A 14,259-nucleotide genomic window follows, 5' to 3' on the forward strand; every position below is an offset into this window, starting at 1 on the left:
ATTTCCTTTAATCAGATTCAGAACAAACTATTTTTTCTAACTTTTTGTTAATAAATAACACGATTATAAAACTTGAAAAGTTTTATAATCGTGACACTGTATATAATAATACAGTGTATAAATAATAAAAATTGAGATATATTTTTTTCAATTTTTAACTTAAGTATTTCTCATAACTTCGATACGAAAATAATATCGTAGTACCCAATAATAATTTATGTTCCTTGTTTTTAGTTTGTATTAATTTCGATGAGAGAGAGAGAGAGTTGAAATAAATACTTCATTTAAAATGATGATACGTGTATTATAATATAACTTGATACAAAAATCGAAACGAAGCTTTACTCACGATATCCCAACAAAAGCTCTCGAGTTGCGAAAACCATAGCAGAATGAGGTGTTCGACTCTTAATTACTCCCATCTACAAACATAGTCACTAATTGGATTTATCGTACATCCACTTTAAGTGCATTTCTTTGTTTTTCGTCGTGGAACTCCATGTCTCTGTTCGACGTTCCTTCTTTCTATACACGGTGTATTGAAAATATATAATACTACATAATCGCTACATAATATAGTAAATTATTTACTATATTATGTAATCAATCACGAACAAAAACGAATAAATAAGCGCTTCTAAGTACGATTATTTTTTCCAATATTCAATATCAAATTTACGGCTGGGAATCGATTAAAATTTTTAACTGGTTTATCAAAAAATTTTAATTGATTAATTGACTAATTAATCGAATATTTTCAAATGCTAATCATTCATCAAAAACGCAGTATTGGTTAATTATAATACGAGTTGGATGCTATTAAAAATATTCTATTCATTTCCTGCACCTATCCATTGAATGGATGAACAAATATAGAAATAGATTAAGAAATGAAGGTAGTCCGCTTGAGAGAAGCTATTTAATTTGCTGAACATACTTACCCTATCCTGTAATTTCTTAACTGGATCTTTTCCTTTTTTTTTCTTTTTTAAATCAGTTATTTTAGGTTTTAGTCACTGATTTCAAAACTAATTTCGATTTTCATACTGTTTCTTTTTTCCTTTGGAACTGCTTTTAAATGGTACTGGTGGGGGAGAAGAGCTGATGATTTCCGAATAAGAAAAGTGCTATTCACAGTGGAGACAATAAATTTTGGTCTTGTCTCCCAAAACTTCAATGAAACTCGATTTAAAACTGAAATAACACTAGTTTTCGTTGAATCGACTTGCATTTCCCCATGTCGGAAATTTTTATCATAATATCGATTCAAATATTTCTAAATATGGTCACACATCTGAAATGTGATATATAGGAACATAATTCAAGGCATCTAATCTTCTTAGTCAAATAAATCCAGTTGAATTATAAATTTTTAATAAAAATTTTAATCGAATTTTGAACAGATTGACCGAGTTAATCGACTCAACTACTCCGATTAGCAATTGTGATCGATTAAATGATTGATCAGACCAGCCCTAATCAAAATAGAGTATAACTCGCACTAATTATATAAAATAAAAGAAATTCCAGATCAAGCTAATTGAAGTTAAATGTATTTTGTTGGTGATTTTCTCACTGAATCATGAGACTCGCTGAATGATTTATCGAGAAAAAAAACCCATTAATTTCGAAGTGAAAGTTAAATTCGTTAAGATTACGATCATCATATGAGACGGAAAAGAAAAAATTTTTGCTTATGTATCAACGATACTAAAATGTTTTCTTTAAATACGGTAATATTTAATGTTATCCAATAATAGTTCTAGAAAATGATTTTTCATCACTTTTCAGCAAATCAAAACAAGAAAAAAAATCTATGAATTTTATGTATCGTTATAAGTTATCGTTCATAGCTCTCTATGAATACAAATGTAAAAATTATCAGCATTTCTGCTAATCTTGAATCATTATTCAGTCTTATAATGAAATAGTAAAAATAAAATGAAATAAAGCACTATAACAAAATTATTCATCAGAAAAAAAGAGAGGTGATATAATCTAATTCCACAAATTCTCAGATTTAATGAGCTTACCGAATTCTAATACAGATAAAAAATAGAACAAATTACGAGACCGAACAACAATTATAAAATTTTATCATGTTTCTATCAGTTTCCTCTCAGTTACGATTCCAATAGATGACAGGCTAGTTTTTAAAAGAGCGGTGAATATGATGACTGATATATTTTAAGATTTCACTGAAAAAATATTGATTTCTCAAGTAAAAAAGAACTATAAATGGAGTACATCCTTTCATATCTCCTTTCGTATTTACGATTTCGTAACAAATATTCCTGAATCCCAGTAGAACAATTAATTTAGAATAAAGGATGGTAGATAAAATATTTGTATTACAATTTGTAACGTTGATGGTAAAAATAAATGTAGGCTTTGAGATATTTTTCAGTTATCTTGTTCTGAAACAAACGTTCATTCTTTGTTGCGAAAGATATTTATTTTATTATTAATTTGCTTTTGTATACTCGGGTACTATTTCAAACAAATCAATAGCTCAGAGAAAAATTTAAATAAAGCAAATATAAAGCGAGTTCACTTTCCATTACACTGGTGTTCTTTAATTTTCATAAACGTAAAAGCGTTTAATCGAAATTTTATACTTCAAGAGAGAAAATTAAATTCAAGAATTTGTATTTTTTTTAAACTTCGAACTTTTTTCCCTAAAAGCTTTGGAGAAATTTAGAAGTGAAATGGAAAAATGGAAACACACAAGAAAATGTGCTTGAGAGTTGTCAATACAACCATATTTTTTTCTTTTATGGAAAATTCATGAATAAATATATATATATTTTTTGGAAAGGTTTTAAATGAATGCTTGCAATGCTCTTAAACTTTGTAATCCGATTTATATAGATTTTTACCCTTGCCTTCGTTTATAGCACGCGCGTTGTCTCCTTAAGCTTACTATTACTTTTTTCCTTTTCCTTTTTTGAATCACTTTTTGAAATATTGGATATCATAATGATTTGAAAGTATTTTATTTATATTTACACATGCAGTTTTTTTGCCTGAATAGAGATTTTAATACTTTTTAAGTAATTTTTTTTCTCTTCCTTACAACATCCATTTTTTTCAGAGGTGAGTTAATAAAAAATGATTCATGGCCGGTCTCAAGTCATGAACTGATGAGCACTTACGGGTGATTCAAGTGGACCAATGATGATCTTCCATAGCAAATAACATCACAAGTGGCAGGATAGTTGGGATGCCCATCACAAACATAGAATATTTCTTATTTTTACTCTATGGGGCCCACCATGTGAGCCAGTGTTTCTCTAAGTGCGTGCCGCGACTCCTAGGGGGTTTCACGATGAACTGTTCATATTTATGTGTGCCTATTCAATGCCATAAAGTAATACTTTTCGAGACTATTTCAGGGAGCCATGGATAAGCTATGACTAGGGCAAGGGAAACACGGGTGGAAAAGATTGAGAACCACTGTGCCACTAATGTAAGCTATAGTAGTGATTCGTTCCTGTGGCGTGCCGCAACACTACAGAGTGCAGTGAGACTGACCAGAGGGTGCCACGATACACATTTTGGTATGATAATTAACATTACCGTCGAAGTGCCTCGAGATGAGACAGAGATGCCGCGAGATAAAGTTTTTGAGGATACCACAAATATAAAAGGTTTGTAAATCCCACGTATAGAACCTAGCATAAAAGTTCAAAGTGATAAAAACATGAAATTTATGATTATATGCTTTTGAAGAAAACTCAATCGTTAATTTGAATATTTTTAAATCATAATTCAGATTTTACGATGATTATTATAAATTACACGGATTCAATATTCAAAATGAAAATATATTGCTTGGTAATTTTTTGGCTGACATGAAGTCATTATTGACAAACCACACGAATATTTTATCTTTTGATACGCTATCTGATTCATGCGATATATATATATATATATTTTAAGTAGCTGGAATTCGTAATTTTCAATTTATGGGTTCTTTTTATAAATTTATGACGAAAAACTAGAGGAAGATGGAACAATCTTGGAACATTTGGAGACTTATCTAACGAAAGGTATTTTTTTTTATGATCACTATTATCACGGCGCATCATGACTTGTTGCGTCACTAAGCGAGTCGGCCAATGAGCTTTTGTGTCTTTGTCTCTCTCGAATCTCGCGCATCTCAGTCATCTTCAAAATATTTGATAAACTTGAAATAGTTTCGTATTGTTCAAAGAAAGATTAGAAACAAAACCACTCTTATATAAAATCATTTGGTGAAGTTTTTCACAAGCCGTTGATTTCTTAATTTCTCGACTTGGTAAAAATAAATGAATAGATTAATTTCTCCTTTGTAAGTCTATTCAAAATTATATTGTCATTATTATTTTGAAAAAATTATTTTACCTACACTATAATTGATTATTATGGGTCATCACTGGTTTATTGTATTCTTGGTGATGTTAATGAACTTGTGTATTGCTTCCTCATATCCAAGTGACAGGTAAGCAGAAGAGATATTATTTTCATTTTGTTTAAAAATACAATTCCCCCCCCCTAAATTTCTAAAAATAAATTATCAGTGTAGTTCTGATATTTTTTGTTTTCTTCATGCAAAATTCATTAAATTTTAAAAAAGCGGGGTTTTCATAAATTTTTCTAGTTTCTTTTCAAAGTTGTTACTATAATGAGTTTATGTGTGGCCTGTGTTGGCTTTCAAAAATTCCTAACAGCTACGTTCGTGTATTTAAGATGTGCCGGTCTGAGTTTGAATCCCAGATGAGACATGGTTGTCTTTGTCTAGCTATTATTATTTTTCCGGAACTGATCAGCTTGAGATCAGCCTATTAGACTAAATGAGGAGCTTATTTCCACAATTACTAAATTTACAGTAGAAGTAAAAAAGTTTTTCTCTGGAATGCTGTTGCTTTACAAAAGTGGAAAATAGCCCAACAGGTAGCATATGGGAGTGATACAAGAAAATTTAAATGTTATGTTTCTTGATTAACATTCAAGGAAGCTACATTTAAATTTTTGAAATGTTCCGTTTTGAAAGAAAATTAGTGGAAATATTACCTTTTGATTAAAACCTCCTGTTGATTCCAGAAAAGGTTTCACCTAGCCAAGGAAGGTGCCCTTACTACTCTCTCGTGAGTAACATAAAAAACATTCTATAGCGGAACCTCCCATAACGGACACTGCTACTAACTTGCACGTTTTGAATTACATCGACGGGACTCGCAATGTATTTTACTATCCATTAATGGGCACTTCTGGTTTCCGCTATCGAGACGTTCAACTGTAAAATGCGACTTTGAAAGCGCTTCTGAAAAATGTACCGTTTTGAAAAAAAAATATTTTAACGCCAGTAGGAGAACCGCTTTTTTTTTATGTTCCCTTATGAATGAAAAATACCGAAATGTATGAACAACGTGGATATGTTCCCTTTTGGTAGAAACGACTAACTTTATACGTTCTGATTTCTACCAAAAATATTCCCGTTTGAATAAACCCTGTTGCATAATCTGACGGAGCTCGTCTCAAAGATTCAGAAACCGTTTAAAAGTGCATTTAAAAAAAAAAGTGGAAATGTTCCCTTTTGAAAATAGCTCCTCAAAAATATAAAATGATCGTTCAGCTCCGAGAGAAACAATTAAATTTTGAAAAAAAAAAACCCCCGTCCGTTGAAAGCAAAGAAGTTTTGAATTCGAATTTTGAAAAAGAAATACAAATTTTCTTTCATTTTATTTCACAAATATTTATTTGTAGGTCATCTTGTAGAAATAGAGAAATTGAATGGACATTTTGATGATAGTAAATACCACAAATCGAATAAAAAATGTTTGTAAATATTTTCCTACTACCTTTTTTTCAATACGGTATGGAATTGAAAGAAACCTCCACCTCCTCTCAAAATGAAGGCATAAATGTGCATTGAAATGGAACTAATTATTTAATAAAAATGAGATTATGACCTCAAACTCAGACACGAGAAGAAAATTTTCGAATTTCTATATGCTAAAAATAATTTCTCTTTAAAAAAATGTATATAAAATAAACCATGGTCGAATTATGGCTGAGCTAAATAAAAAACTATTATATATAAATTATGTTTTCTTTTTATTCTAATTTAAATGCAGTTTTTCCTACTATAAATTGATTTCAGAATACTGACAATTAAGTAGTCTCAGTGATGATAAAGAAAAATATAATATAGCTAACGCAATGGATATATTATAACCAATTTAACTAACGTATTATACAATTTTGCAATGAATATACGATTGCAATGTTAGAATATTTTTATTGCATATATGGCTAAATATGGCAATTACTGTTTAAAGAAACAAAATTTTAGTTAAATTACTAAAAATATCTATGTACAGACTGTAATCATAGATTCTATGGTAATTTTGAATATTTGCAGCTGTTCGAGAGTAGACTTTTACTTACGTTTAACCCTCGAGAACATTCGTTAAACATTCTCTCATTTCAAAAATTTTAATTATATAATGAAACTGTTTCATGACAGTAATTTGTTCATATTGTTTCTCAATGAAACAAATTTTTATTCTAATACTGTTTTAATAATTTACTGTATTTTATTTTATTATATCGATCATTTCCTCGGTTGCTTTATACGATAAGAGAGTAGCCGTTAAGCTCTATGTCACTCAACGGGTTGTAACGTTAGCATCGAAAAGCTCATGTTACCATCACCAATATATGATGAAATTAACATTATAAAGCACTAATTAACAGATAACCAAGAAATATTCCATAAATGATACTTTCCCTAAAAGATAGATATCATGCAAGATCGAACTTGGGCAACTGCATAGGTTGCATCTGTACAAACTATTATAAGCCGTAAAACTGGATTGAATAACTTTGTCCACGCATTTCATTTTGACTTTTTAGACTGCTTAACAAAGCCAAGCTTAAAATACAAATTCTATGAATTTATAGCATAGGAAAAATACGAAACAAACTCCTTATTAACGAACACACATAAACATACGGGGCCTTCTCATAATCCAGGATTTTTAGCGAGCCTCATACACTGGGCCGTCTTAAGAGTATCATGAGCCCACGGGCCAAGTGGTGTTTTTGAGTCCCTACCTGGTAAATTCTAGAAAATTTCAACCAAATCTCATTTTTGTGAGGCCCTCTTCTCTTGAGGCCCCCGGGCCATGCCAGGGTAGGCCCATGCGTTAAGACGGCACTGCTCATACATTGCTTTCATATAAAATTGTTTTCGATTTTAATGTCGATCCGCGCTTCTAGGCTAGTGCCTTATCAGCCTTTCCCTTGTAAGGGCAATGTAAACAGAAATTGTGAAGAGGGCAGCAAAAAATGGTTTTCACATCAGCCGGAAAGTACCCAAGTCTGCTCCCGATATATTTTTCAAGTTTATATCGTATAAAATAAACATCGAAATAATAAATATTTCAGTCCTTTCGACATAAAATACATTTTAAGAGATCACTGAGGAAAAAAATTACTGATTACTGCTACGGAAGAATAAAACCTCAAATTTTCCACGTAGTATTTTTCATCATAAATTACTGACGTCGTTAATCTACCTTTATGTTGCTCTACGGGGGTTATAAATTAGTAACGTTTATATTAATTTAAACCTTACAAAGTAATAATCCCGGATGCAATGATGTTATTTAACAAACAGTAGTACTTTTTATGGCCGGTTCCACGGCTGATCACACATGTGCGGTATTAAAACGATGCACCTGTTTTCTCATGAGATACATCTATCCGCAAACAATATGAGGAAAAAGCCATTCCGTTCACCGAGAAGTGATTCGTGTGTTTAAAGCCCCATTTACATGTGCAATAAAATATCCCGGGACGTTACCCGTAACAGGGATTTTCACTACAACCCGTTTACATGGCGTTTAGTTTATGCCGGTATTCCCCTCTTCTTTCCGGAATTTTTTTCCTCCTTTTTTCCCCCATGAGGAAAAAAAGTTGCCATGCAGGTAATAATCACCTAAGCGACCCCCAATCTTGCTCATGTAACGGGGCTTAGGCCCATCACGGGGCTAAGAAAGCAAATTGATGATCTGTTAACGCAATTCGTGACGCTTAGGCCTATTTCGACAGCAACTGTTCGGTTGCTCCAATAATGTCGGAAATGGAAGCTATATAAATCATAACTTTCAAGTTTCTTGATTACACAGTTTTGAAATTTTAAGTATTGTAACATGCTTCAGATCTTGACATGAAAGAAATATTCGTTTTTCTTCTGCGTCATAAAAATGAAACCCGTTCAATTGCATCCTCTTAGTTGGAATAGAAGATATATTAGCAAAACACTGACTTGTATGTTGCTTTTAAATTTTTACGGACTTCAAGCAATAAATAATTTGACAAAGACATGGAATCTTAAAACATGACTGAACAACGAACATCCGAATACCGTTCAAAATAGACTTCCTGTTATTGAATGTTTTTTATTATCTGTGTGTGCTTTACGCCATGACGCAAACCGTAGCAAAACCTAGAGCCGAAATTAGGGTGGGTAAAAGAGAGCAGAAAAATCTGGGGGGGGGGGGAAATATTGTATACCGTTACAAGGTTATCGACTTTTATCACATTTTTGCCAAAACAAATGATTTGATGAAGTTACAAAAATTTAAAATAATACTGTAAATACAGAAAAAAATCAAAAAATCATGCGAAAGTGAATTGAAAACATTTCGAGTTTAAACTTTATCCGTAATTCGATTATCTTTAATTATCGAGATATATTTTAGGTTCATTTCTATATGGCCCAAATTCAGCGTTGCCAAAAATGGAAATACGGGCACACATTTCTTAAGGCCGAAACACACTACACTGCCGTGACGTGATTATCACGTCATGTCAAAGATGTTGTGAATTCTTATTCGTGGAAATTCGGTGACATTGGAATTATACGTCACATAATTTCCATGTCACTGAATTTCCACGAATCAGAATTCACGACGTTTCTGACATGACGTGAAATCACGTCACCTCAGTGTAGTGTGTTTCGGACCTTAGACAGCTGTTAACTTGAGATGTAGTTGCAGCACCAACTAACACGCAAAATTGTGCATCGCTCAGAAAATCTGGCCAAACTCGCTTGCCGCTGTTATCAACAGAAAGCGCCACCACAACAGCTCAACCTTCTCGCTGCTCTTCCAACACGAAGATCACTAGTTCAACCTATAGATTACATTTTTTTCTAAAATAAAGCAATTGACAAACAAGTGTCCCATAAACTTTGGACTCGGGACGCTGGGGCTTTTCCTTTAAATACGGAGCTTCTGATGACCCTTCATTCATTTTATAACGTCTCGCTGTCAGTTTAAGCAATATTTTTGATGCCTTTTATTGGCGAGATAGGATTACCAATGGCTGGCTACAAAAAATATATTACCGGAATTTGAAGAGCGGCTCTAAAGTGCCCGCAATAACCGGGAAAAAAGTGTAGTATCGTTTTAAGTGAACAGCCACAGGCGTACGCGGGAGGGGGGCACAGGTTATCCTTCTCCCCCCCTCCCCCACAAGCCAGCCAAAAATCAGTAAAAAATTATTTCGGCAAAAAAATTAATATATCGAAAGAAAATACCTTTTATATGCTATTTTAACTAATTTCTGTTAATTTAAATGCTTTTTGAAAGTTGATAACTCAAAATTTCTCGGAAGAAAAGTTTTGCGCCCCCTCCAAAGATCGATCCTGCGTACAGCTAGGGCTGATTATGGTGTATACTGTTAGAGATTTTTTTTTCTGTATAAAGAAAATGCAATGTTAGTATGTGTGGTTTATTTAATGTGCACAGTTAGTTTCTCATTGATGAGTTACTTTCAGGCATCGACGAAGTGGAATTTCGGATCAACGGATAGCAGAACTGGAGACTCTAATAGCATTGGCAAGAATGCGGAATCGGGCGAAAACTGGATCAGTGGCCTTTAGTATCATCGATCCTGCTAGAATGTAAGACTTAAGATTATTTTACGATTAAATTACTTGAACTTATGATCGTGAATAACAAAAGAATCATGACACTTTTATATTAGAATCCTTAGAAGCTAGTTCCATATATTTATTTACGAAAATACATTGAGTTATTTTTTCAGAAAATGTAACCGAGTTTCTTATTAGATTATTATAATAAGAAACTCGGTAAAATATAAAACAAAGAGAAATATCGTCTTTTTTTGTGTATAAAATATATTATTTTAAATGACCATCGAAAATCATTTATTTTGTATACGTAGTGGTAAAAAGAAGCGATCATTATCATTTGAAAATGAGAGAGATACGCCAAAGATCACCAAGTGGATTTTGAATGCTGTAGATGACTATTTGAAAGGAAAATCACAGATTACAAACACACACACTATGGAACCCAAAAATCCCTTAGGAAAGTTCCACTTCTCATACAATAGGTCTTCAAGACGCATCCGAGGTTGAGGGGTAAGTTAACTATGATGAACTTATGTCCCTTTCATTTCTGTCACCTCCTCAAATATCTATAATTCGAAAAATAATCTTCTGCAAGACACAAAACGACCATAGGTGACCATATTTGAATGAGACAAATACACAGAAAAATAGAGGATATCGCCAATTCTCACCATAAAATTGCCAAACGTTTAAAAACTGCCAATTACGGTTGAATTGTTCGAAAATGATCAATGGGTGGGAAATAAAAAGTCTGCAATAAATCTACAGATAGTTATTCCACTGAAAAACATTAAAATATGACAAATATACAAGATGAATCTTCATATTTATAATGGATTATCATTTAATTATATGCTAATTAAAGAATTTTCGTCTACGCTTTTAGATTTTTCAGTGTAAATTAGGAAAAATCTAGTTTCGTTAGAATTTTATTCAATATTTATTTATTCAATATTGATTGGCCGAGGCCTATACAAGAGGATGCGGAATTTATATATGACGAAAGTGACGATTGATGGAACAAGAGAATTCGGAGATCGTAGTACAATCTACAATATTTGATGGTAGGTTGTCCCAGTCGATAATACATATATATATCCTCATCTAAGCTTGGCTTCACTTATCGTCCACAACCACGAACTACAGTCGTTGAGACAATTTACGATCGTTTTTTCAAAATGAGTTCTAGTTACAGCCCTGGTGAAACCTATAGTTTGGTTATTTTCTACACACGAGTAAGGGCAAAAATTAGACCATGACATGCCGTTTCTAGCAACAATCGACATTTTTATTTTTTTCATGTCTCGCCAAGAGGTTGGTGCGCTAACCCTTTGGTGTGGAGGGCTTCCTGCACTTCCCTGTAGAAAGGTGACCCCCCCCCCTCCTCGTCGCCACTGTGGTGGTCGGCTGAAATTTACTTTCTGTGGTTCCAACTTCGGCGCATAGGCGAGCCGATCTCCCCATTAAAATGTCTTGCCACAGAGAGCAACAGGTCTACAACGATAAAATCTTAATCATTACACTTCACTCATAGTTTGAAAAATAGGTGGCAGAAGGCAGTAGCACTATAACAAGCATTACACAGAAACAAGCTTCACAACATGTACCAATTCATTAGAAGAGATATATGGACGAGACGTATGTGTGGTTTAGTAGTAGTAGAAATGTGTTCTGCAGTCATCTTGCCACTCAGGGCCGTAACTAGGCTGGGGCAACCAGAGCACTGCCCCTGAGCCGAATGGAGCCCCACAAAAATTTACATTTGTTTTGCCTAATAATAAACCTTTCAAGAGAGGCTCCCGAAAAGGCACACTACGGCCCTGTTGTTACCGTTTTTGTTGTACCTTCGCGTCAGAAAAGATTCTGACAAGGACTAATCGGGTATCAAATCACAATACTTCTATCCTTTAATACAGTAGGCAAGTATCGACCTGCGCTACCGTGCCCCTCTCAAATATGCAAGTAACGCATGTTATGTGTTCAAAAGGTATTGCTTTCTATCCTCTAAAGCAGAAGTTAGAAACCGGCAAATTAATGAATATTTTTCGACAAACTTAATTTTAATATTGTGGGTCTGCTACTTGCTGTGGGGAGATCTGTTTGAAGAGGAGACAAGCTCTCATTTCGTATCTCAAACAGTAGCGGTTCATGGTTGGATATTTTGGGGAGGGGCACATTTCCAAAAATATATTGCCATCTATTGGTGAAAATATGTAGTCAAGTATATGTATTTACAATTAGTAAAGCATTGCATCGCACCGAAACTTTTATTTTTTATGTAGTTATTTTCCACATTATATGTACGCAGTAAAAAAATAATGTACTATCAACGCAACATTAACGTAAAAGTTTCAGCAGTAAGCTTAATTGATATACTAATGACGTTGAAAATCATCATTTAAGTTTAGCAGATGCCATCGGCAATGGTTTTTACAAATTGTGAAAATTCATACTCTTCTTCCAATATTATACTCTAATTTAAAAGACGTATAAAATTCTATGATAAAGTTACAAAATATATTTTTATTCAAATATATTTTCTAATGTAAAATAAAACCCTAACCCAAAGCGCTTGCAGAGCTCTCTTCAAGCGCTTTGCCCTAACCGAACAGGGACTAACAGATTTAAAAGATAGGGGATAGATGGCAGCACCCGTATCTGCGGCGCATGTTCAGCACGACCAAAACGAGCCTAATAACCTGTGCTAACTATCCCCCGTTCTCTCGTATTTAAATTTCCAATGGTATCTCATATCGGTACACGACATAAAGCACCCAAAGAGGAAAGAAGAATACAGAGATCGTTCCATGGAAAGCGCAGCCGAAGTTTGACCATATGACCCGTAATTTACGGGACACTTTTTTTTTATTAGTGCTTCCAAAAAATATTTTTTTCTAATTTATCAAATTCATTTGAAGAATTAAATTAATGACTTGAAAATTTCAAGGGGTGCGTTCCTACATGCCTCCTTCACAAGCCACCCCTGATCTCAATGCTAGAAAACTACTTCAGCCGATGAGCACTATGCTGTATTCTTACCTAAGCAATGACATTGCACCATGACACACACACAGTGCTGCCTTAATGGATGGGCCCCACATGGGCACAGTTAAAGGGCCTCACGAAAATTAAATAATGGTGTTGAAAATAAGCACATGGATCTGTAAGCAGGTATTTCTAGACTGGTAGGGGGCCCCAGACTCTTAGAGAGATGGCCATACATATACAAAATGTCTACAGAGGAGATTTATTGGACTCATTTTGAAGCTGATTACAAACAGCATAGAAAATTGGAATCCAAACAGATCCGTTGACTCAGTTTCTTGTTCTAATCTCCTACCAGTTATGAGATGTTGATGATCTTGAAGAATTTAGAGGAGTTGGAGCCACAGGGGGTGATCAACAATTCACTGTATTTTGTAACACAGAGGCAAGCACTCCCACAGGACTAAAAAAATTTTGATGCCCCTCAGAAATTTGTATAAACATGTGCAGAATATTTTTTCTATAAATGTCATTCAGATTTAAAAAAAGCTTAATCGATTTAAAAAAGTTGTCATGGTTTATATTCTTTTTGAGAACACATTCTGTACAAATGTTCAAAGTGTGTGAATTAATTCTATGAATTATTTTATTGAGTATTATAATTTATTGTGTTTTTAGAACCAGGACTAATGCACAATCAGATAGTATTTAAATATAGATTTTTTTTGTACTTTTCAGATTTCTTGACATGCCCAGAAAATTTCGTTCAAAAACTCAATACTTTTGTATAGATGGATGATCCATTTTTTCCCTTCTCATTAAACATTCCAATGCACTCATATATTTATTTTTCATCAGATTGTGAATATGATGGTTTTATTTTACAGTTGTGAAAAACTTATGACTTTCTTATTGATAATGTACATGTATATTTTGTTCTGTCTTCACTAAATTTATCATTATTTCATTCTTATGGACACTATTGTGACATATAATGTGTGTAAGGGACATTTTATTGTTCCAGTTGGTCGAACTTAGAATTTCATTGAATAATTTCTAATCAGCCATGACGGATTACAAATAAAAAGAATTTAATGTAAATTTTGATGAAAATTTAAATTTATATCAAAAAATACATCAGTTGATTGTGTGTTCCCACTCTTTTTCCCAAATTTATATTAGAGAAAACATCCATAGATACTCTGTATAGTTATCAAAGCGTGTTGTTTCTTATCAGCTGAAAATACAAAGCAGAGCCTAGCTCACAAATTTCAAGACAAAAGCACAAAAGTCAATAGAACCCTTTGAATAATACAATGATATATTAGAAAAATATATATATA

At 33.2% G+C, this 14,259-nt stretch overlaps 1 protein-coding gene across 3 annotated transcripts in view; it reads left to right on the forward strand.

Annotated features, from left to right (window-relative positions):
- The window catches only part of LOC149085386 (uncharacterized), a 35,290-nt gene extending 21,061 nt beyond the window's left edge, over positions 1-14,229 (forward strand). The window contains exons 1-4 of one of the 3 annotated variants that reach the window (XR_016192886.1): positions 3,593-3,650; positions 9,833-9,958; positions 10,243-10,441; positions 13,655-14,229. Coding sequence is in view for 1 of the 3 variants with exons in the window: in XM_089233950.1 (XP_089090076.1) it covers positions 4,407-4,483; positions 9,833-9,958; positions 10,243-10,438 (399 nt within the window). In the remaining 2 variants the exon portion in view is untranslated. Of the gene's footprint in view, positions 1-3,592; positions 3,651-4,296; positions 4,484-9,832; positions 9,959-10,242; positions 10,442-13,654 lie in introns of those variants that run through there. The other 2 variants (XM_089233950.1, XR_016192885.1) reach the window with 2 other exon arrangements.
- Positions 14,230-14,259: the final 30 nt, after the last annotated feature.

This window comes from Pholcus phalangioides, unplaced genomic scaffold (genome assembly GCF_987345545.1).
Source record: "Pholcus phalangioides strain wild (caught in Gottingen) unplaced genomic scaffold, Ppha-v1.0 ptg000007l_1, whole genome shotgun sequence".
NCBI classification, from domain to species: Eukaryota; Metazoa; Arthropoda; class Arachnida; order Araneae; family Pholcidae; genus Pholcus; species Pholcus phalangioides.